At 43.7% G+C, this 25,844-nt stretch overlaps 1 protein-coding gene across 1 annotated transcript in view; it reads right to left on the bottom strand.

Moving 5' to 3' along the window:
* Positions 1 to 205: 205 nt before the first annotated feature.
* The window catches only part of LOC144677338 (inositol 1,4,5-trisphosphate-gated calcium channel ITPR2-like), a gene marked incomplete at both ends in the record, with an annotated part of 40,365 nt that continues 14,726 nt past the window's right edge, over positions 206 to 25,844 (bottom strand). Inside the window, 4 exons of the mRNA XM_078537474.1 lie at positions 206 to 364; positions 1,167 to 1,253; positions 2,285 to 2,397; positions 25,131 to 25,201. Of these exons, the coding sequence (XP_078393600.1) occupies positions 206 to 364; positions 1,167 to 1,253; positions 2,285 to 2,397; positions 25,131 to 25,201 (430 nt within the window). The remainder of the gene's footprint in view (positions 365 to 1,166; positions 1,254 to 2,284; positions 2,398 to 25,130; positions 25,202 to 25,844) is intronic.

The following is a 25,844-nucleotide window of genomic DNA, read 5'->3' as shown; positions in this document are numbered from 1 at the left end:
GGAATAATGGTACAAACCAGCCATGATCTAATTGAATGGGAGGGCAGGGCTGAAGGGGCTGAATAGCCTACTCCTGTTTCTACTGCTCCAGGCCTGAGAGTTCAAGGGTGAAGAGCACCACTGGGCATAAATGTAATTTCTAACTAACTAAACCACTTGTATATTGTGCGGTGTTTATCACATGCTGCATCTTATTCGGACTCACATTGTCACCTTCACTCCTCAGCTTCCAAAAAGGTTGAATGTAGAACCAGGAACCTTCATTTCCAGAAATGTCCAAGGAGACCCTCATTGCGTTTTTTTCCAGGAGAGCTGGCAGCCTCTTGTTGACAGTGAGGTACTTGTTGCTTTTAATGTGCAGTAACTGCAGTCAAAATCACAGAGACACTGAGCAATGAACCATTTATTTCATCCAAAGACAGATTATTTAAATATACACATTCTTTATTCTCAATTTTTCCAACTCTGCCCTCTTGTGCACCCACCTCGTTCCCTTAATCCACCATTGGTGGCCATGCCTTCAGCTGTCTAGGCCTTGAGGTCTGGAATTCCCTTCCTAAACCCCTCTATTCCTCCACCCTTTCTCCTTCTTAAGGCCTACCTTTTTGATCCTCCTGATCCTGCCTCTTAACATCTCCTTCTTTGGCTAAGTATTCATTTTTGTCTGATTGTGCTTCTGTAAGGCGGAGGGCACCTGTTCTAGACCAAAATATTGAGGGACATTACACAGGAATTTGCTCTTGAATCTTGTTAAGATGAGCTACTCCTCACTGAGTACCAGCTTCTACACAGTTCTTGTGTTGATATGGCTGGTTTAATTAAACTATAATCAATGGCAGCCTCCGCAAGATGATGATGTTGGATGACTCAGGGTTGGATGGTCAGGGTGGAGATAGCTGGGCTCTCTCTTGAATGAGATGGTCATTACCTGTCCCTTGTCAGTTTAAGCCTGAATATCACCCAGCCCTTGCTGTAGGCTGGCGTGGGCTGCTTCATTATCTGAAGTGTTGTGAATGTAACCGAAAACCACAAAACTGTCAGCAAACAGCCACACTCTTGGCCTTATAATACAGGGAAGATAATCGATGAAGCAGCTGAAGGTAGTTGGGCCGAGGAAGCTACATATGCCAATGACCCACAAACGTACCGAGTAACAGTTCTCTCACCTGAATGACATTGCTGTACTTCACAACCTCCCCGAGCAGTTTTTTGTTCTCAATTTCATTCTGTTTCTGCTCCAGTTCGGCTGCTTGCTGTAAAACACATTCATTCATTTTCAAAGTTACCATCACTTTCACATAGCAAAGAACACTCAAAAGCAGGGACTGTGAAAATCCATCAGCCCAGTGGGCCTGTACTCTATCTTTGAAAGAGCTATCAGTCCCACTTCCCTGTTCTTTCCACATAGTCATGCAATTTTTTCCTTTTCAAGTATTTATCCAATTATGAAGTTGCTCTAGAATCCTTTCAGGCAATGCATTCCAGATCATTACACTGTTCACCATTATATATCCTTTGGACAAAAGCATCAACTTACATCTACACTGACTACACCCAGCTCTACCTCGTCTCCTCCACTGTTGCCTAAGGACACTAGTGAACCAGTTGGGTTTTTACAACAATTGATGACAGTTTCACAGTCACCATTACTGAGACTAGCTTTCAATTCCAGATGTTTTAACTGAATTCGAATTCCACCAGCTGCCATGGTGGGATTTGAACCCGTGTCCCCAGAGCATTAGCCTGGGCCTCTGGATTACTAGTCCAGCAACATTACCACCATGCCACCATCTCCCCAAATAGTGGCATAACATAGTGGCTATAAAGTGACTGGGAGGCATGAGTTGGCACCGGGGCTAGAGAGGAATATGGGAACAAGTTGGCATGGAGAGCGTGAGGGGTGAGGGATGTTTTTGTTTTCTTGTTTTATTGTAACTGGGACGAGCACCGAGGCGAGCCTTTTATAACAGCCCCACCCCCACCTGGCAGCCCCTGCGGCTGCCTCTGAACTCTTTCTGGGGTTGCTGGGCCTGACTCCTGTTAGCGCCCACCTCCCCACCCCGTGAAACAAAAATCTGAAGAATCAGGACAATTTTTCTCGAGTCAGGTTTGCAGAGTCAGGAATTTTCCCAACTCAGGAGCAAAAACTCAGCCTTAAATGGGCCAATGACAATGTCCAACGACTCACTGTTCAGATTTTTTTAAAAAACAATTTAACCGTGCAGGAAAACAGCCCACAGGTTAAAAAACACACATTCTTTACACAGTGAAACGCAATGGGTACCTGTAACTTTCCCAACAGTGCAGCTTCAGTATTCCCTTGTTTTGACTGTTTCGCTTTCCAGAACTGTTTCTGTGCTGAATACCGATTCATGGGACACACCTTGAAAAGGCAGTCTGGGGTGTAAAGAAAATAATGGAGAAAGCAGATTACAAACTCAAAGTTTCCAAGACTCTTGCTCCGAAATTTGTTTTGTTGACGTCAATATTATTACGTGGAATATTCTTACTGGTGAGATTCACTCTCTGCTATTTAAAAAGCAATTCTAAAGACCAGACTTTCAGGGGAGTTTCTGCTCCTCTAAGTTTTAATATAGGAAGATAAAAACTAAATTTCCACTCACATACACACCATTTCCCAGTTAACATTGAAAACAGCCAGTTTGTTCCTGTGGCTTAACTAATATTGTTAATAGCACCATTAAGCTACAATGTGCAGTCCACATTTATGGTTATAGCATTGTAAACAGAGCATGAACTTTCAAGAACATAACGCCCAAGTAAGACAGACTCTCATTGTGTTGAGGTTAGGGTATTCCCACTGAAGGTAGTCATCCAGCAATGAAGCAGCATTGTGCCATCCATTGTTGAACAAATGGGGCAAAAAAAATATTTCACTGGAATTCAATATAAATGCCAATGTTGAGATGTGCTTCGAACCTACACCTTCTTCCTGTTCATGTTTATCTCATTAAAACCAAACACGCCTGGGCTGTTATAAGATAAGCAAGTTGATATAGCATCATAAGAGAGTTTTTCCAGCTGAGTTGCCTTATGAGTTTTTCTAGCATTTTCTGTTTTTATTTCATATTTCCAGCATCCGCAGTATTTTGCTTTTATGTTATCGTAAGGTAAGATATAGGAACAAGAGTAGACCACTTAACCCCATGAGTCTGTTCCACCATTCAGTGAGATCATGGCCAATCTCAGTTTTCAAACTGACAACGGAACTAACATCAATTGCTCTTTGCAAAAGAGAGTTTGAAACGTTGACCACCCTTTGTGTGTGGCAATGTTACCTCAATTCACTAAAGTGTGGCTTTAATTTTTAGACTAAGCCCCCTAGTCCTAACTAATGCCCCAACAAGCAGAAATAGCTTCTCCATAACTATCGTACCTGTTCTTTGAGTATCTGCAAACCTTCGATCATGTGTAAGGACTAAGTTCTAGAGGTGGAGGTGGAACCTCATTGTTCCTAGTTTAAAGGGCATAAAACAAGCACAGTGAAATCCAGCATGAGAGCAAGGACCTACACCCCAAGGTTACCTGAAAGATGCCTGACCTGATTTTAGGTCATGTCATTTTTCAACTGCACCTGGTGGAGAGGTTGTGAACCTTGCAGATTGCCCTGGAGTCACCAGAAATTTGAGATTAAACTGCAGGTCAGAGCTGTGAGCAACCCAGGAGAAAGCTTATAAGAGGCATTAACAAAATGTATTTTTCCCCCCCATTTTCTTTGAACACTTTTGTTTATTTATAGAAGAATATTGGCGATGAGAGAAAAAAATATTTTGACTGGCTGTCAAGAATCATTCAAATCGAGTACCGGATCGTACGTTCGTTTTCCAATTGGCTGGAAGGATGATGCTTATAGGATGGATGGGTCGGGCGACCAATGGTGGCAATGTGAGGGAGGGACTGTTGGAGGGCAGAGGTCACATTATGAAATCTCCAGGAATATGCCCCACCAGAGTTGGCAACCCAATCCTGGCGACATATGTAAAGGTTGCCATGTAGATGATGAGCCTAACATCTGGTTTTAGGTCCTCTAGCTGACACTGGGCTGCCATGAGCTCAGCAGGCAGCCTGCTTCAGAGACTGCTCTGCCAACTCCATTATACCCTGGAGGAACAGCACCTCATCTTCCGACTAGGTACTTTACAGCCTTCCAGACTGAATATTGAGTTCAACAATTTTAGATCATGAACTCTCTCCTCCTTCCCCACCCCCTTTCTCCAATAATTTATATATATTTTTCTTTTCCCACCTATTTCCATTATTTTTAAATGTATTTCCATCCATTGTTTTATCTCTACCTTTTAGCCCATTTCGATTCCCCCCCACCCTACCCCCTCTAGGGCTATCTGTACCTTGCTCGTCCTGCTTTCTGCCCTTAATGTCACCTATTAGCACATTTCTTAGCTAATATCACCATCTTCAACACCTCTTTGTCCTTTTGTCTGTGACATCTTTTGGCAATCTCCACCTATCACTGGCCCTCTATCCAGTTCTTCTGTTCCACCCCACCCCCCGCCCAAACCAGCTTATATTTCACCTCTCTTCTATTTTTACTTAGTTCTGATGAAGAGTCATTCGGACTCGAAACGTTAACTGTGTTCCTCTCCGCAGATGCTGCCAGACCTGCTGAGTTTTTCCAGGTATTTTTGTTTTTGTTCTAGATTTCCAGCATCCGCAGTATTTTGCTTTTATCCATTATACCCTCGATAGACCCTCACCCCATCACCGCTCTTCACTCACCCCCCGCCCCCACCCCACCCTTAAAAGGACTTACCCAAGGACCAAAGCAGGTGAGGTAAGCAGCTTGACATTCATCTATTTAAAATGGGCGAGTGGCCTGTGGAGGTGCAACACGCACCAACAACTCAGCCAACCATGGCTCAGCGATAACGTTTACATCTGAGTCACATGGTCATGGGTTCAGAGACATGAGCGCAAAAATCCAGGCTGACACTCCTAAACAGTACTGAGGGAATGCTGTACTGTCGGAGGTGCTGTCCTGTGATTGTGATGTTAAACCAAGGCCTCATCTGCCCTCTTTGGTGGGCATTAAAGATCCCCTGGCACTATTTTGGAAAACAGCAGGGGTGTTCTTCTCGGTGTAAAGATCAATAGTTATCTCTAAAACCAATCGCTAAAAACAGATGATCTGGTTTGCTGTTTGTGGGATCTTGCTGCATGCAAATTGGCTGATGTGTTCCCTACAACAGTGACTGTGCTTCAAATATACTTCATTGGCTACAAATTGACTACCCAAGGTTGTGAAAGGAACTGTATCAATGGAGGGCTTTCTCTTCTTTTGTTTAAGTGAGGCCTGAGGCCCAATATCGGACCTGCCCTGGGTTTTCCGGTTCCCACTGACAATGCACCTCGGTGCTCCAAAACAGGCCTCACGGCCAATTTTTACCCAATAATGCCTGCAGGTGCCGAGGGTTTCACCTTCCAGAAAGATGCAAATGTGTGTGTACAATGTGCAATTTACTGTTCCTGTATCACGTTACACTGATCTGCTGGCACACTGTGCAGTACTGCTAAAGGAAGAAAGGTCCAGCTGTACTGGTTGCAGATAACAGGAAGCATTGGCATTCTCACACTCAGTGCACCTGTATGTAATCATTCTACTGTTTGGTCCCTCCTTCCTACTGCTATTTCTAAAATTTAAAAACCTGAATAAAGGCCTTTGAAATGGCTGAAACTGCGTCTGTCCATGACCCCGGAGCAAAAGAAGCTACTTGGCCATTTTAGGGAAACCCAAATCCTTGTTATCTCGGAGAGGCCACTAACAACACGCCTGCAAGTAACCCCCACTCCTGTCCATAGCGGTCAGCTGCGAGTGGGGTCTCCCTGCAGGGAATTACGTCCCACTCCTCTAAAGTCCAACACCATGACACTGCTGCACACTGCTCAAGTGGTATACAAATAAACCAACAGTCCAAGCAACTCCAGATAACACAAGCAGCATAAATACACTCTCAAAATTGTTTCAGGTCACCCACAGCACTCGGGTACATAAATGACACATTGCATTTACATTTGTTAATGGATCGCTAATCTTTTCAAGATGTTAATATATATTTCCAAACTCATTTGAGACCTATTTTGAGCTACTCGAGAGATTATTTTTGCAAAGCAATTACATGCTCGCTCCAGCAGTGTGTACCGCCTGCAAGATACACTGCAGCATTTCAAGGTTCCTCCCAAACCTGCAACCACCTAGAAGAACAAGGGCAGTGGGCACATGGGAACACCTGCAAGTTTCCAACTGCCCCTCGTGAAGTTGAGCCTTCTTATTGATCCACTGGAGTCCACGTGGCGAAGGTGCTTTCACAATGCCACACCATCCTTACTTGGAAATATATGGCTGCTCCTTCATTGTTGCTAGGTGAAAATTCTGGGACTACCTTGCTAACAACATGGATGTGCTGACACCATGTGGACTGGAGAAATTCAAGGTGGCTTTCTAACAACTTCTCAAGGGACAATTAAGGATGGGCAATAAATGCCAGCAATGCCACAATTTTACAACCTTTGTCCTTGTTTTCTAATCTCTCATGGCCTTACCCCTCCCTAGTTCTGTAACCTCCTTCAGCCCCACAACTGAGATATCTGCACTCTTCCAATTCTGGACTCTTAAGGAGTTTTTTTTTATTCTTTCATGGGATGTGAGCATCACTGGCAAAGCCAGCACTTCTTACCCATCCCTAATTGCCCTTGATCCGAGTGGCTTGCTAGGCCATTTCAGAGGGCAGTTAAGAATCAACCACATTGCTGTGGGTCTGGAGAACCATGTAGGCCAGACTGGGTAAATACAGCAGATTTCCTTCCCTGAAAGACAGCAGTGAACCAGATGGGTTTTTACGACAATCGATGATAGTTTGATGCTCACCATTACTGAGACTAGCTTTCAATTCCAGCTCTTACTAATTGAATTTAAATTCCACCAGCTACCATAGTGGGATTTGAACCCATGTCCCCAGAGTATTAGCCTGGGCCTCTGGATTACTAGTCCAGTGACATTACCATGACGGCACCATCTCCCTTGATCCCTGATTTCAGTTGCTCCACGACTGGCAGCCATGCCTTCAGCTACCTCAGCCCCAAGTTCTGGAATTCCCTCCCTAAATCTCTTCAACTCTCTCTCTGTTCTGCTTTGAGATACTTTGACAAAGCCTTTGCTCACTTGTCCTAACATCTCTTGTGACTCGGTGTCAAATTCTGCTCGATAACATTCCTGTGAAGCACCTTGAGACATTAATTAATTAATTAATTTACATGTTATGCTCAAAGTGTCCAAAGCAAAAAAAGTGTCGAAACAGGATATTGAGACTGAGATAAAAACAGAAAATGCTGGGAAAACTCAGGTCTGGCAGCATCTGTGGAGAGAGAAACAGGGTTAACGTTTCGAGTCCGCCTGACTCTTCTCCCGTATGCCTCTAAGAGTCATACAGAGTTGAAACGTTAACTCTGTTCCTGTCTCCACAGATGCTGTCGGACCTGCTGAGTTTTCCAGTGTTTTCTGTTTTTATCTCAGGTTTCCAGCATCCGCAGTATTTTGCTTTAATCATATCAAGACTGAGACTTGCTAACTTAGCATTTCTGGTATTCCAAGCATGACTCCATATTCACAACTTCCAACTGCATGAAAGAAATGAGCAATTGAAAGCAAACAGCAGGAGAGATGAAGTTTATATTGAGGGATGTGAAATTTTGTTTTACTTTTGCAGAAAGTAAGAGGGTTGGAGGAAGCCCTGCGGCTTGACTGAGGGACTATTTTCAGAGCACAAGCACTCAATGTGTTCTTGGCCATAAATTCTGCTGTGTGTTAGTGAAGACAATGAAAAGAGTTATAAATAGTCGTTTGGTAGTACAGAACTTGAGTATTGCTGAAAAGAGACTTGTTGAAGCTTTTCACCTTGCACTCATCAGGACACTTTGCAAGAATACCAATATAAGGGGAAAACAACAATTTATACTGTATGTGAACTTGCCAACCAATCAGCGCACTCTTCACACACAGCACATTTTAGTGTCTTAGCAAGAATGTAGACCAGACATAGGGCGAACTCCCTGCTATAGGGGGTCTCTAGGCCAGAGCACGGGGTGAGTGCCCTGCAGTAGGGGGTCTCTAGGCCAGGGCACAGGGCAAGCCCCTTGCTATAGGGGGTCTCTAGACCAGGGCACACAGCGAGCTCCCTGCAGTAGGGGGTCTCTAGACCAGGGCACAGGGAGAACTAGCACACTATAAATTTAATGCAGGAAAAGAAAAGCATTTAGAATGGTACATTTATATCGTAAGCTGAATCTTCTGATTTTTTTTACTGAGTATTTTCCATAAGGAAGCAAATATCTTTTACGTAAAAGGTTAAATATATGAATTAGAAATAAACCTTTTATCTATTCAATTATCACAATTAGATCCAAAATTGTGCAGCCATATGTTACTTCATAAAATGAAAGCAGTGTTCCATTTTGTAATATTTACTATTCATCCCTTGGACAGAATGGCCTTGTAAGGTGGTGCCGATATGAAGCTCACGTTGAATTAAAACAGGGGATTTCATTCAATACTAGGGTAAATCCCTAAATGCAAAATGACAATACAACTTACAATAATAACAGGTTGCATTTATATAACACATTTAAAGTAGTAAAACATCCCAAGACATCACACAGGAAAATTAGCAAACAAAATCTGACAATGAACTACCATATTAGTGCAAATGACTAAAAGCTTGGTTACATGTAGGTTCTAAGGAGTGTCTTAAAAGGGGGAAAAAGAGGTAGTGAGACAGTGTGTTTTAGGAGGAAATTCCAGACCTTAAGCCCAGGCACAGCCATTAATAGCAGTGATTAAAATTGGGGATTGCTCAACAAGCTAGAATTGGAAAAGCGCAGATGCTTTTCAGAGTGTCATGAGGCTAGAGAAGATTAGGGATAGGGAGGGGCGAGGCCATGAAGGGATTTGAAAATGAGGATGATAACTTTAAAATTGAGGCATCACTTAAAGGGGAGCCAATGTAGATCAGCGAGCACAGGGGATGACAGGTGAGCGGGACTCCATGCGAGTTAGGACACAGGCAGAGTTTTCAATGAGTTCAAGTTGACTGAGGGTAGAGTGCAGAAGGCCAGCCAGGAGTGTGTTGGAATAATTGAGTCTAGAGATAACAAAAGGCATGGATGAGGGCTTCAGCAGCAGATAAGCTAAGGCAGGGTGGAGGAAGAGAGGCTAGGTTACAGAGATGGAAATAGGTGGTCTTTGCAATGGCACAATTAAGTGATCGGAAGGTCGTCTCGGGATCAAATGTGACACCAAGATTGCAAACAGACTGGTTCAGCTTCAAGCAGTGGCCAGGAACAGGGATGCAGTCAGTGGCGAGGGAACAGAACTTCTGGCAGGAATCAAAGACAAAGGCTTCAGTCACCACAATATTCAGCTGGAGGAAATTTCTGCTCATCCATAATGGATGCTGGACAAGCATTCAGATAATTTTGAGATACTGGAGTGCTCGAGAGAGAGGTGGCGGTGAGGTAAAGCTGGCTATCGTCAGCATACACACGAGACCTAATGCTGTGTTTTCAGATGGTGTCATTGAGCGGCAGCATGTAGATGAGAAATAGGAAGAGGCCAAGGTTAGAGGACACTAGGGAAGACGGTGCAGGAGTAGAAACTGTAACCATTGCAGGTGATTCTCTAACAATGATTAAATAGATAAGAATGGAACCAGGTGAGCACAGAGTCATCCTGTTGGAGCACGGTGTAGAGACATTGGAGGAGGTGGTGTTGGTCAACCCTGTCAAAAAAGGACATTTTATCTTTGGCACAACCATATAAAATGTCATTCATGACTTGGATAAGACCAATTGCGGTACAGTGGTGGGGGCAAAACTGGATTTTTTTTAAAAAATTCATTCATTGGATGTGGGTGTCGCTGGCTAGGCCAGCATTTATTGTCCATCCCTAATTGCCCTTGAGAAGGTGGGGGCGAGCTGCCTTCTTGAACCACTTCAATCCATGTGGTGTAGATACACCCACAGTGCTGTTAGGAAGGGAGTTCCAGGATTTTGATTCAGCGACAGTGAAGGACAAAGGACAAAGAGGTGTCTTTTGTCCTTTTGTCTGTGACATCTTTTGGTTATCTCCACCTATCACTGGCCCTCTATCCAGCTCTACCTGTCTCACCCCCCCTTAAACCAGCTTATATTTCACCTCTCTTCTATTTTTACTTAGTTCTGGTGAAGAGTCATACGGACTCAAAACGTTAACTGTATTCCTCTCCACAGATGCTGCCAGACCTACTGAGTTTTTCCAGGTATTTTTATTTTTGTTCCTTCTAGATGGTAGTGGTCGTGGGTTTGGAAGGTGCTATCTAAGGAGGCTTGGTGAATTCCTGCAGTGCATCTTGTCGATGGTACACACTGCTGCTACTGTGCATTGGTGTTGCAGTGAGTGAATGTTTGTGGATGTGGTGCCAATCAAGCGGGCTCCTTTGTCCTGGACGGTGTCGAGCTTCTTGAGTGTTGAAGGAGCTGCACTCATCCAGGCAAGTGGAGAGTATTCCATCACACTCCTGACTTGAGCTTTGTAGATGATGGACAGGCTTTGGGGAGTCAGGAGGCGAGTTACTCACTGCAGGATTCCTAACCTCTGACCTGCTTTTGTAGCCACAGTATTTATATGGCTGGTCCAGTTCAATTTCTAGTCAATGGTAACCCCCAGGATGTTGATAGTGGGGGATTCAGCATTGGTAATACTATTGAATATCAAGGGGCGATGGTTAGATTCTCTCTTGTTAGAGACGGTCATTGCCTGGTACTTGTGTGGCATGTATGTTACTTGTCAGCTCAAGCCTGGATATTGTCCTGGTCTTGCTATATTTGGAATGGACTGCTTCAGTATCTGAGGAGTTGCAAACAGTGCTGAACATTGTGCAATCATCAGCAAACATCCCCACTTCTGACCTTATGATGGAAGGAAGGTCATTGATGAAGCCGCTGAAGATGGTTGGGCCGAGGACATAACCCTGAGGAACTCCTGCAGTGATGTCCTGGAACTGAGATGATTGACCTCCAACAACCACAATCATCTTCCTTTGTGCTAAGTATGACTCCAACCAGCAGAGAATTTTCCCCCCCGATTCCCATTGACTCCAGTTTTGCTAGGGCTCCTTGCTGCCACACTCAGTCAAGTGCTGCCTCAATGTCAAGGGCAGTCACTCTCACCTCATCTCGGGAGTTCAGCTCTTTTGTCCATGTTTGAACCAAGGCTGTAATGAGGTCAGGAGCTGAGTGGCCCTGGCAGAACCCAAACTGGGCGTCAGTGAGCAGGTTATTGCTAAGCAAGTGTCACTTGATAGCACTGTTGATGACCACTTCCATCACTTTAGTGATGTTGGAAAATAGACTAATGGGACGGTAATTGGCTGGGTTGGATTTGTCCTGCTTTTTTTGTACAGGATATATCTGTGCAATTTTCCACATAGCTGGGTAGATGCCAATGTTGCAGCTGTACTGGAACAGCTCGGTTAGGGGCGCGGCAAGTGTTGGAGCACAAGTCTTCAGTCCCATTTCCAGAATATTGTCAGGATCCATAGCCTTTGCAGTATCCAGCGCTTTCAGCCGCTCCTTGATATCACGTGGAATGAATCGAATTGGCTGAAGACAGGCATCTATAATGCTGGGGACCTCTGGAGAATGCCGATTCAAACATGGAGTTCTGGGAAAGATGGGCACGGATTTGGGAAGTGACAACATGTTCAAGGATTTGCGGGGAAAAGGAGTTTGAAGAGTGGGAGCGGTTTGCAAAGACAGAGGGGTCAAGGACTGTTATTTTTGAGGAGACAAGTGATGATGGCAGATTTTAAGGACCGAGAGAATGAATCATTAATAATGTTGGCTAACATGGAGGCCAAGAGAGGAATGGTCAGAAGTTTAGTGGGAATAGAATCGAGATGGGAGGAGATGGGTCTCACAGAAAAGAGGAGCCCAAGAGCAAGTGTCGAGGGGAGATAGGAGAGAAACTGGAGAAAGATGCGAGTTCAGGGATAGGGCAGAGGGAAAGTATTAAAGGAAGCGTGACCTGATAAACCAGGGAAGAAAGTGGCTGAGGCAGCAGACCAGATTGTCTGGTTCCTCATGACAAAGATGTCCATGAGCTCCTCACATCTATTGGTGGGGAGGGGGGTGGAGGTGGGGAGAAAATCGTTTGTAATAGATAAAAAAAAAGAGGCCAGCAATTATCTTTGTATTCCAGGATTATTCTGGAAGAGTGAACAGTGTTGGCTGAGGGGAGTACGTCCCAGTGGTGCTTTATGTGAACCAGCCAGATCTGCTAATGAATGGCTAAACCACTTGTCTGCCATATACACTTTATAGATAATTCATTTTATCTCAGCAAGGAATCACAAAATTGTTACACTGTAGAAGGAGGCCATTTGGCCCATTGTTACTGCACCAGCTCTCTGAGCATTTTAACTTCGTGCCAATCTCCTGCCTTTTCCCCGTAACCCTGTACATTGTTTCTATTTAGATAACCATCCAATACCCTCTTGAATGCCTCAATTGAACCTGCCTCCACCAAAGTTCCAGGCAGTGCATTCCAGACCCTAACTACTCACTGTGTTTTTTCTCACCTCACATTTGCTTCTTTTGCAAAACACTTTAAAACTGTACCCTCTGGTTCTCGATCCATTTACATGCGGCAACAGTTTCTCCCTATCTACTCTGTCCAGGTCCTTCATGATTTTGAGAACTTCTCTCAAGTCTCCTCTCAGCCTTCTCCTCTCCAAAGAAAACAGTCCCAACTTCTCCAATCTTCTCTCATAACTGAAGTGTTTCATCCCTGGAACCATTCTCATAAACCTCTTCTGCACTCCCCCCAATGCGTTCACATCATTCCTATAGTGTGGCGCCCAGAACTGTACACAATACTCCAGCTGAGGTCTTATACAAGTTCATCATAACCTCCCTGCTCTTGTACTCTATGACCCTATTAATGAAGCCTAGAATACTGTATGCTTTAGAAACAGCTCTCTCTACCTGTCCTGTCACCTTTGATGACTTACGTACTATTACACCCAGGTCTCTCTGCTCCTGCACACCTTTAGAATAGTGTCCTTTATTTTATACTGTCTCTCCATGTTCTTTGTACCAAAGTGTATCACCTCACCCTTCTCCACATTGAACTTCATCTGCCAACTATCTGCCCACTCCACCAATGTGTCAATGTCCTTTTGAAGTTCTACACTGTCCTCCTCACATTTACAATTCTCCCAAGTTTTGTGTCATCCGCAAACTTTGAAATTGTCACCTGCACACCAATATATATCAGGAGGCTGACATTTTCCCAATGCAATGTAACTGCAACATTGTCCATAACCCATCTATTTGCAGAAACCTACTAAATAGATGAGGAACATCGTCAAATCCAATAACGCATCAGCAGATTCAACAAAACCAATGGCTATCTTCTTTTATAAACTTATATTTGAATGAGCCAGAAAATGTGATCCTTCACCAAAATAGTACCCTCTGACTAGAATATCTTCTAAAACTCTCTCATTTGAAGTACTGTATCAATTTGAAAAGCTGTTTTTAAAAACTCAATTACATCGCATGTACATTTGCTGGAAGATCTGTGTAAATTATTAATAGACACTAACCACAAAACACATGAACCGTTAGCAAAACCCAAGTGCAGGTGGTTTAGCTGTCAAACGATGGCCTTGTCTGATTATTAGCTGTTGTTCTGTTTAAATTGTATTCTGTACAATACATCAGTCACATGTTAAACAATTCAGAGAATTCTCTCCTCTAATTCAGCTGACAGGTTTTACATTCTTCGATACAGGAGGGAACAAGCACAGCCAGCTTAATACAACTACATTTGGACAAAGCTAGCCATTTTTACTGGAGGTGGTTGTAATTGCCACCATCAGTCATGGATCAGTGGGTAACACTTTCACCTCTTGAATCATGTCCCGCTCCGAAACTTGAATGCATAATCCAGTGATACTCCAATGCCGTACTGAGGGAGCGCTGAACTGGCGGGAGATGCCATCCTTCAGATGGGATGTCAAACTGAGGCCCTGTCTGCCCTCTTGGGTTATGTAGGAAGATCCCATGTCACTATTTCAAATAAGGAGCAGTGGAGTTGCACTAGGTGCCCTGGTCAGTATTTATCCTTCAATCAACAGCACTGAAAGAAATTAACCTGTCATTTATCTCATTGATGTTTATGGGATCTTGCTGTGCGCAAATTAACTTCCGCATTTCTTACATTACAACTGTGACTATGCTTCAACAAAATATCACACGTTAGCTGTAAATCTCTTTGGGGAAAGTCCCAAGGTTCTGAAAGGTGCTATATAAATGCAAGTTTTTTTTCTTTTGCCATTGGCCTAAGAGACACTAATTTCTTGATCACTACTACAGGATGGCCTGTTCCTAACTTTGCTAACAGACAATCAACGCTAGCATCCTTAGTTGAAACGCAACTCTAAACAAAACTGTTGTCATTGATTGGGAGGGACAACATCCTTATAATCTAGAAGAGGCCTATTTTAGTGAAGCTAATCCTGCTACAGTATCAACCAATGACTTAACATTCCTCAGTCACAGGGCAGCTATTGGCTGATATCGGTTATCAGTTTTTGGCAAATGCTAGAAGCAGCAGCTTTTGTTTCCAGAGATCTTCGACACCATCGCTCCACACAAGTTGGCGCTCAGGTCTGTAAATCTTTGGAAGGCGCTCCATTGTTAATGTAAAGCTAGAAGAAAGGCTTCGCTAAGGGCCCAGCACTGGATCAGAGAACTGGGAGGAAACCCTTGTTCTACATTTTTGTTGTCACAATAGCATTGCGTTGGAAGTTAACAGTTACATGCAGCTCTCCCACTGAGTTTGAAATAAGTCCAGTTACGTCAAAGACAATATGCACAGGTACTACAAGTATCCCCAACAGGGAAAGACAGGGCATTCATTGTGAATCTTAAGAAAGCACAGCCCTGAGACCAAAATCCTCTGGACCACCACCAAATTCACTCAAACCTGATAGGGTGAAGTGCACAAACCTCAACGAAGGATATGGGAGCACAAACTTTCAGAATTCATGCAACGTGCACAAAAACTTAAAAAATCAGATGATGCAAGATGGAAAGGAGTGGGTTCCCATGAAGCAACCAAAGCCAAGGCCCTTGATGATGCCAGGAAAGATTGAATAGTTTATGCCAATCTTTACTTTTTTTTTTAAAACTTGCTTTTCAACTTCTAGACTAACTACTCCAACACACTCCTACTCCCCACCAAGCTCCCCCACCCACCTCCCCCATTCACCCTTTCTCATCTCTTATTCTGTTCTTTCCTGAGAGTTGTGTCTACTGTATTCCAGTGACATGCCTGTAAATTATTTCTGCAGTTTCTCCAGTGTTTCACTAATGTTTGTGCAATATAGAGACCAAAATAGCTCACAGGTGCTCCAAGTGTGGTCTAACCCAAAGTATTATATAAATCTGCCCCTATTTTTGCATTATAGTCTTCCAGAAATTAATCCCAGGTCTTTCCACTCTATGACCTTATCAACTTGTGTTGCTACTTTTAGTGATTTATATTTTCAGATCTCTTTGCTTCTCCACCCCATTTAGCTTCCTACCTTCCGAAAAATATGTGACTTTCATATTCCTCCCACCAAAGTGAACCAAAATCACTCTTCATGATAGAATCACCGAATGATTATGGGACAGGAGACAACCATTCAGCCCGCTGCATCTGTGCCAGCTCTCTGCAAGAGCAATTCAACTGGTCCCACTCCCATCTTTTCCCTGTGGCCCTGCAAATCTTCTCTCTTCAGATAGTTATCCAATTCCCTTCGGAAAGCCTCGAAAGGATCTGCCTCCACCGCACTCTCCGGCAGCTTGTATTCCAAGCCCTAACTACTCGCTGTGGGAAAGCTGAGATTTCATTTTGTTTGCAAGCAGAGTGGAGTTTACCAAAAAGGAACTGCGAGCTTTGATGAAAGGGGAACACTGAACTACAGCTGGCAATTAGGATCCTGTCTTGTAACATGGGTATTGGAAGTTAAGGCTTGCAAATAGACCGAGTGGAAAGCTAGTATGTACCCCAAAGGAGCAGCTGCAATTCTCCACATGCACAGCATTCCCCAATGGAAGCACACTGAGATTCCAACAGAAAACCCTATAGAACAGGAGGAAAATTTAGAGAGGAAGTAATCCTAAACTGTTGCTGTATACTTAACGGCTGTGGAGCAGTTTTAGCAGAAGCACAGTAGTGACATTCCCAATAGAAAATACTTTGACCTCAAAATACCTATTACAGTACGGCCCTTTGATCTCTTGGTATCTAAATGAAGTCACCATCATCGAAATAGCTGGTGTGCCAGTTCCGTCAAGTAATCTCATCATTGTGGTGCTGGGTGGGTCAGTAGATTACAAAAACAAATCTAATGCAATACACAATACAGCAAAATCAAAAGTCTACATTACACCGTCAAGAGAATCAGTAGCCAGAGTACACAGCTTCACAAGGTAATTGACCAAAGAACCAAGTGGGAGATAAATTTTATGCAGCAGGCTTTGACAATCTGCCTAACAAGGTGGTGGAAGCAGATTCAATAGTAACTTTCAGAAGGAAATTGGGTAAATACTTGAAAATGAAACATTTGCAGGGCTGTGAAGAAAGGATAGCAGAGAGACAGTACAGGCACGATGGGCCAAATGGCCTCCACCTGTGTTGCATCATTCTGCGATTTGATTCATTGCCTGAAGTGTTCCTTGACTTCACACTGCAATTCAGTTGCACTTCCTGATTGTGTAGCGATTGTGGTGCTTGTCAGCTCTATTGACCTCCGCATGCACTCTTTCTTTGATTAATAATCCTAATCTTCTGTTGTGGAACAATTTTTGTGTGTCACAGATCATACTTTGCATAGATTGGAAATCCTTGAGAAAGACTCAGCGTACTGAAGCAGAACATGCTGGGAGGAAATTCAAACAGCCAAGGTAAGAACACAGGGGACATACCATCTCCCACCAATAAGCCTTCATTTCCTAAAAAAAAACACAAGTCAAATCAAAAATATGCAGTATACTCAATCATGAGAGGTTACAGCTAAGGTGCGTGATCACAAAGTGAGCAATCAGAATCAGCCAGACTGGTAGATCTAGCTTTAGAATCTTCTGTTGCAGTGATACTTGCCAAAACACCATCTTTCTGAAGAAACCGACTCATCACAAGGGGCGGTGGGGGGGGACAACAACAGAAACATCCTCGGGCTGTTGGAACAAATCCCAAACAGGTATGCACCTAAGGCACTCATATGTTTAAGTTTGGATCTCAGCAGTTTAATCCCACAAAGCAATTTTAAAATGCTCAGCAAGATCCCAAAAGCATCAATGTGATAACGGCCAGGTAGCCTGTTTGTGTGATGTTAATTGCAGGATACATATATTGGCCAAGACACCGGGATAATCTTCACTGCCCTTCTTTCAATGGAACCCTGAGAGCTTTTACATCCACCCAAGAGAGCAGACAGGGCTTCAGTTTAAAGCCTCATCCAAAAAAAAAATGGGGCCTCTGCTGGCGCGACACTCCTACAGTACGGTGCTGGAGTGTCAGTCTGGATTGTGCGCTCAGGCCTCTGGAGTGGGGTTTGAACCACAACCTCAGCCATACAGCTGAGGATCAGTACTTCCTTTATCTGTTTACAAATTTCACTTTCAAAAGAGCATTCCCAATCACTGTTGGCAGCTAAAGCAGCAATGCCAGCCTGTCTGCAAATATACAGAATGTAACAATTCTAGTGCATGCCATAACCTGCCTGATGCACTTATCACAGGGTAATTTGCCATTCTTTTTCAATCATGCCCAGTTGGCAACTCCTTTCCAAAAGGAGTTTCTCGTTAGCTTGTTCCAACCAAAAGAATGAAAATATGATTTTCACAAGTGCACAATTTTATTTTTAAAAATTTGATTTTAATCATGGGTGGTTAAGTACAGATGAGGGAGTCCATTTGGCCCACTGGCCCTTCCTTAAATACCAATGGTGCCTTTGGCCCAATAACACCAGAGACCTCCCTTCCCTTCGTCTACCTGGGACACCATCCCATCCTGCACATTCACCGTTGTCAACCATACAAAGTCAGCTCTTCCCATCGTAAACAATGCCACAAAACCTGTAACCGTAGAAGGGGGTGACATGGCTCATCGCATCACTCTTTGAACAACTGGTCTTTCAGCAACAATTGCATTTATATGGCGCCTTTGATGCGGTAAAACATCCTACGGCTCTTCACAGATGGGTCATCAGGCAAAAGGCTTGATGCTGAGCGAAAGGGGGAGATATAAAGGGGTGTGTTTTAAGCTGTGGTTAAAGGAGGAGAGGGTGGCAATTCCTGAGCTTTAGGGCCTTGGCGTGGCCACTGATGTTAGGGCAAACAAAGCGAGGAAAATGCATTGATTGGTTACAGGAACGATAGTCAAAAATAGCAGACTTTTCCAACGTAGCAGACATGTACTCCAGAGATTTTTCAGTGTTCCGCAATCGGATATCATAATGCCAGACTGGATGAACCATGTCAACAATGTGACAGGGAGAACTACCAGCAGTGGTTACTCCTGCACTCCAGGGCTTCTTTGAAGCAGATTGTTTCCTTTCACTAATACCTCCTTTACTTTTACGAAATCAATTTGCAACCCATTGAGTTTTGCTGGTTAGACTTGGGATTTGTATGGCATTTATGAAAGAATTAAAGCTTCTCAGAATTTTGTCTGCATTGTGGTTTTATTACCGCTGTTATCATTATAGTTATTTCTTTGTTTGCATTCACCACAAAGATTAGCCCCCATAGCAAACCCATGCTCCCTGCAAACTATCTGGGATCACACTGCCGGGAGGAAACCTTTTCACCTTTGGAAAATGTATGGACAAAGGTGATGTCCTCACACTGTGTGCTGCAGATTTCTCCAAACTAGCAGAAATCACAAATCATATAATTCAGGCTACAACCTAAGCTGCTTTTATTTTAAAAAGTAAGGTTACAATGAAGCAATAATCAACTGGCATGAGAGCATGAAAGCTGTGCTTAACGTTGTGGTATCTGCTGCAAAGCAACATAAATTCTGAGATCACAGCTATTCCCTTCAGTAACTTTCAAACATGACCTCAGTGTCATCATGACCTCTCAACTCCCTAACCCACAGAGTGAACAGGAAACCGAAGAACACGGAACAGCAACCTGGAGAGATGGTAGCACTCTCATCTTGAGTCAGAGGGATGTGGGTTCAAATCCCACTCGAGACTGACACTTCAGTGCATTGCAATTTGTGAGAACATCAGAAACACAGAATGCTTACAGCACAGGTGGAGGCCATTCAGAATGCCATGTTTGTGCTGGCCCTCTGCAAGAATAACGCAGTTAGCCCCACACCCCTGCAAATATTTTCCCTTCAATTATCCAATTCTCTCTCATATTAAACCTGCCTCCACCGCACTCTCAGGCAGTGCATTCCAGATCCTAACCACTTGCTGCATTCAAGCTAGCAATCAGGTTTTTTACATTAAAACAGTAGCTACATTTTGACAAAATCGGCTGTAAAGCACTTTGGGACATCCTGAGGATGTGAAAGGCGCTATAGAAATGCAAATATTTGTATTTCTAAAACGAAGTAATGAAATGTAGGCAGTGAAGAGTGATCAAGGACCACATTCCCCCCTCTTTCAATGACTGTTTTTAACAAGATTAAAATAAAAATACAATAAGCTGAATAAATAAACAAAACTGAAAACAAAGGCAACAGCAAATATGTGGGTCTTGTGTCTGAAGCAGCAGCTTTTGTGTTTTTTCCCCAGTTGCCCAACAATAAAATAGCTCTTAAATCAATCATGACTTTGAGTGTCCTGCCAGGTCCAAAACAGTCAGCTGGTTACCACTAGCCAACAAGGAGCAACTATCACAAAACAGTCAGGTCAAGGACCAACAAGCACGGGCCAATGACAGTTGTGAAATTTTTTGAGTCACGTCCTTACCGACAAACCAATCAGCCGCCCAGCAACAGACAAGCCCCATCTGGCACGGAATTAGTTGTTTTCACATTTATGATTCAAATGCAAAGCTTGCAGAGGGAAAATAGTTGATCTATTTTGCAGAACTATAAATTCAAGGGCAGAGCTGCAACAATGTCTTTGGGACACCCAACTCCAGGCTGCATGCCAATAAATCTAGTTGCATAATCGCCATAGTCAAGGACAAAGCATTGTTAAATAGCAGCTCCAGGACATGAAGCCTGATTCCCAGTATAGCAATGTGGTACCTCAATGGATTGTAATAGGTAACCAGTCCAAGAGACTGCCCGAAATTAAAACTAACCAGTAAACAGTCGGGAATAGGGCATTTCAGTGGGTTACTCATTACTTCTTTGAGTACTAAAGCAGTTGGCTGACCACCCCAAATGGGCACATTATGGAGCTGAATTTAATAAACCTGGTAATACATGGGTTCTAGAAAGCATAGCCGTGAAACCTGCCCGATGCAGGTTAAAAAATGCAGCTTAGAAAGAAAAGAATGAATTTGCATTTATATAGCGCTTTTCACGACCGCAGAACATCAAAATTTTCAGACAGGGTGCTGCTTTTGAAGTGTAGTCACTGGTGTGTTTGTAAGAAATGGAGGGACCGCACACAACAATGTTCTTCCAGGTGAAACAATGATGAGCAATGAGATAATGATCAGAAAATCCATTTTACTGAAACAAAGGCAAAACACTGCAGACCCTGGAAGCCCAAACTATAAACAGAAAATGCTGGAAATACTCAGTGAGCCAGGCAGCAACTGTGGGAAGAGTGAGAGTGTTAATGTTTCAAGTCATTGATCATTCACCAGAACTGAAACAATTTAGAGATGCAATAGGTTTTAAACAAGTATAGAGATAGCGAAAGGAGAGAGGGGAGGGGAGAGGAGGAAAGGACAAAAAGGTAGGTCTGTGATGTCAATGCCTAACAATCCTTAACAATGTAATTGATAAATGTCAATTACATTGCTAAGGTTAAAAGAAACAGGTTATGGGTATTAATTACCTTTGAACACATGTCCCTGCTTGTCACACAGGAGACTGGAATTCAATTGATCGACCAGGAGCAGTCATTGTCTAAGTAATTACTGACTGAAGCAGTCGATCTGTTTGAGCAGACTGGATAACGCCACAACAACTTGCATGTCAAAAACAAAAATATCTGGAAAAACTGGAAAAAACTTGCATGTCATGTGTCTGTTGATGTCCAGCTCGGGGCCAAAACCATCCACAGCTTTAAAACGGAGGTGCTTGGTCCCGACTGCACCCAAGGTGTCGAGGCGGCCCAAGCGTGCGGTGGACTCCTGTCAGAACGGACCCCCTTTCAGACGGAATTTCACATCGGCCCCAGGTCCCAAAACCTCCCTTGGGAACCTCAGCCCCACAGTTTGAGCTTCCTTGCGGAAATTCCCTCCATGCCTTTCCACTCTGCACAGAGGGGTTTCCTGTATGGGCTGCTGCTGCTGCACACCCTCCACTTCCTCGCCCTCGTCAACTGTCCGGACACACCGTTGTGTTCTGTCCTGCCATCCAGAGGTGGCGGGGGTCCCCAATGGAGGGCTCTCTATGTAGGAGTCCTCCCCTTTACTATCAGGGATTTGGAGTGGAGGGTGTTGCATGTAGCAATCCCATGTAATAGGAGGTTGAGATGGTTCGCGGACTCCCAGGCTGCCGGTAATTTCTACTGCCTTGAGAAGTCAGTGTTCCATGTTTATATAGAGAGTGCCAGAGGTGGCAGCCCCTTTTTGATTATTTGAAGGGGCTGCTCCTCAAATTCTGGATGCACTTCAGCCGCATGCTGATCTTTGGCCACTCAGTGCAGAGGACCTTCTCATTGGTCTGCTCCTGAGCCTGGCCAGAGTAACCATTAACAGGCCTAGGCAGCAGGCAGTGGAGGGGGTTCTTAGACCTGACTGTCTGCCCCTATTCCGTGGCTATGTTCGCAGCCAGGTGTGCCTGGAAAGAGAGCATGGGGTGTCTACCAGTACGCTTGACCTGGTGCCGCAGGGGATGGAGTGCATCATCAGCCCCGGGAATGACATTTTGATTTCATCCTTTGAAAGTTTTAATTTTGTTATAGTGCCCATTTAAGGGACTGTCACTCTTGTTTATTAGTATATTTTATTGATTTATGGGTTTTCAAAAGGGTATAAATAGGAGATAGCTGGAACACTTGGTTGTGTGTAAGGAGAGCCGAGACTGAAAAAGTCAGTAAACTCTCTCTGTAAAGAAAAGCTCTCTGTCTTGGTTTCAGCTTCACCAATCCGCTTGGGTCCTGTTAACATGTGATAGGTTGGAGGGCAGGAGAGATTAACTGGGACAAAGTGTGATGGTACAAGACAAAAGGAAATGGTAATGGGTCAAATAAAGAAACAAGAGCTGGGTCTAGAGGAAGTATAAATGGCAACAGCAAAATCATTACCAACCCCTGCTGGCTGATAAAAATAGAGTGGTGGTTATTATCTGAAATAATAACCATTATTATTTCAGTAATAAATGAAATATTGAGTTGAGTCTGAAAGTCTGAAGTGCCTAATCAAAAGAAGAGGTATTGTTACTCGAGTTTACATTGAGCATCATTGGAACAGTGTAGGAGGTCGAGGACGGAGAGGTCAGAGTGCGAGTAGAGTAGAAAATTAAAACAATACATGACTAGAGGCTCAAGGTCATGCTTGGAGACTGAACATTCAGCAAAATGATCACCCGACTTAAATTGAAAGAAGCACAAGTAAACCATTGTTTCACCAGGAGTGGGGTTAGGGAACAAAAACAGAATTACCTGGAAAAACTCAGCAGGCCTGGCAGCATCGGCGGAGAAGAAAAGAGTTGACGTTTCGAGTCCTCATGACCCTTCAGCAGAACAGGGATTAGGGTTAGGGATCCTGGATAGTGAGAAGGGAGGGAGGTAAAGAACAGGGTGTTGCCTTTCCTGCATTTGCATGGAAAGGAAAGGAAAGATGTTGCAGATGGCTGAAGATTGAAGTAGTGTATTTGAGAGAAAAGCGGAAATGTGGGAAGGGGAAAGGAGGGGAAAGATGTGTTTGATGGTGGCTTCAGACTGATGGTGGAAAATGGTCCATTGCATGTGGAGGCTGATGGGGTAGAAGGTGAGAACAAGTGGAACCCTGTCCTGGCCCTGCAAGGAAGGGGAAGGGATGAGAGCTGAAGTGCGGGAAATGGGATGGACACGATGGAGGGGAATCACCAGTTGAGGAAAATGGAATAAATATCAGAGGCACTGGTTTGGCAGTGGCATTGTCAGAACAGAAGTGACAGGTGGAAAAACTGGGAGAATGGAATAGAATCCTTACAAGGGCCGGGATGAGGGGAAATCTAATCAAGGCAGCTGTGGGAGTCAGTTGACTTATTGTGGATGTTATAGGATATTGTGTTCAGATTTCCAATATCTGCAGCACTTTGCTTTGTATTAGCATTTTCCAAAACTCATTTTCACAACCACATTTCTTCCCTCAGCAACTGACTCTAGCTCTGATGCTAACCATAGGGATACTGAAAATCCAGCCATGTGTTTTAGATCCACCCGCGATTACAGATATCTCTTAGACATTCAACATTCCTTGAACTACTATTCTCGCTGCATCCTGAGATCCACACCCAATGCCATGAACCACCACATGAACCTCTATCTCTTCAGCAGCACCAACTCACTATCTCAAAGCTCTCTTGGTCCACAGTTTCATTTTAATCTTTCAACTTATCTGAACTTTGAGAAAAATAACTTTTTATCTTCCTTTCAGGTGTGAAGGATCACAGGTTTCAATAATTCATGGGTACCAATGCTCCTCTGGATCTTTCTTCACCTTCACTTCCCTCTGACTCCATCTGTTCTTCCAATATCACTCCTTGCTGTGTATTAATGATGTCCTCTCATCTACCTCTTTCGGACACTGAACAACCTATCCTTAACAAATGTCTCAGCTTCGTCTACTAACACTCCCACTCCAATGAATTTCAAGCCCAGCATGACGCTGAACCCTTCTGTTGTCTTCGCCTCCTCACCCACTTCTTTGGTCAAGAGTCTTCCTCCCTCACAACGGACCCTTCAGAATTCTCGTTCCACCAGGAACCCTCCCTCTAGCCACTTTTCCTGTCCACATCGTTTCATTGGGAACAGCCTGCACCTCAATTTCTCAACCAGTGACATTCCCTTCTTTCAGGTCCAACTTGAACACGGTCAAACCTGCTGACAAGGGTTGCAGCTTTTGTTGTTTGGTGAACCAACCTTTACTTAGCGGAGGCTGAACGCCAACTCTCTGACGTCCTCCTACCTCCCCAGGGCCACGACCCTACCACCAAACATCAAGCCATTGTCTTCCAAACTGTCACTGAACCCACAGACTCCCAACAGCTTCTTGGGCTACACTTCCTCACACCCTCCCTTCTGTAAAGGCTATTCCATTCTCCCAATTTCTTCATATTCGTTGCATCTGTTCTGTTGATGCAATCTTCTATACTAGCACCTCTGAGACATCTTTCATTTTCCTCAACTGAGGCTTTTCCCCACCATGGTTGATAGGGCCCTTCACTGTGGCGGACCGTTTCCTGGAATCCTGATCTCATCCCTTCCTCCCAGGGCCACAATGAGCTTCCCCCTTTCGTCATGACCTTCCACAGCGTCACTGGACTTAGACTTCTCAAACTTTTACATCACGTGAACTAACATTCATTTCTGAAGTTCTTTCATCGTTGTTGCCTATAGTTGTAAATCTTCCTCTTCTCTATTCCCCCACTTATTGTTTGTTTGTTTGTATGTATGTTTGTTTGTATGTATGTATGGGTTTGAATGTGAATAAACCAACCTTCTGAGTTAATCATAATGTGAATTTGCTACAAGTTATTATTAAATTGGATCACACAAACTGAGGGATTAGGGAAACATGCTACAGCCTAATTCAAAAACACCTCTGCTTACGGATAGACGGGGAGGGGATAAGGAAGTTCAGTTTCTCCCTCTCCTGTCCAGAACAAAACATTCTTCCATTTGAAGCAAAACGGTTTGTCCCAATTAACTTACCTCTGAATTTCTTTGGAGGATTGGCCAGATCTCCAGCTTCTGGCTGAACCACACATCTATCATCCACTAACCTATGAAAAGGAAAGCATTTCAATTAGCTGAAACACCAAAGTGCGAGTTTATTCTTAACTTTGTAATCTATAAACACATCTTTATAGAGATGGGCTAAGGTTACGTTTGCTCCTTCCAAACAGTAAGATGCATTATAGATCGATTAAATATATTAAACTCTTTAATGACCAGGTGGCCAGATGGATTAATATTGGATTACAAAGCAATATTTATTCTGCATCCTCCCATACTACTTTTGTAGCAACAAGATTATCTGACACAGGAAAGTAAACCTCTCACACCCTGCCACGTGACAGAGGGTAGCAGTCAAACACTCCACACACAAATACCACCGCAGTGACATATTAAGAATGTGGACAAAAGTAAAGTTTCCAGAATTGGTGCTTCCATTTAGACGGGAAGGATTCAGCCCACTGAACCCACTCAATCCTTCACTTTTCCTAAATTCCTTAACATTCTTATTTCCCCAAGTGTTAGGAGTCATGTGTAATTCAATTGGCAGCACTCTTCTCTCGTCAGAAGATACAAGTTCAAGTCCCCACTCCAAAGACTTTGAACACAAAATCTAGACTGATATCCCCAGTGCAGTATCGAGGCAGTGCTGCACTGCCAGAGGTGCATCTGACAGATGTGATGTTCAAC

This window comes from Cetorhinus maximus, unplaced genomic scaffold (assembly GCF_964194155.1).
Source record: "Cetorhinus maximus unplaced genomic scaffold, sCetMax3.hap1.1 HAP1_SCAFFOLD_2429, whole genome shotgun sequence".
Classification (NCBI taxonomy): Eukaryota; Metazoa; Chordata; class Chondrichthyes; order Lamniformes; family Cetorhinidae; genus Cetorhinus; species Cetorhinus maximus.
The sequence above is the reverse complement of the archived record's forward strand: the minus strand, read 5'-3'. Positions and strand labels throughout refer to the sequence as shown.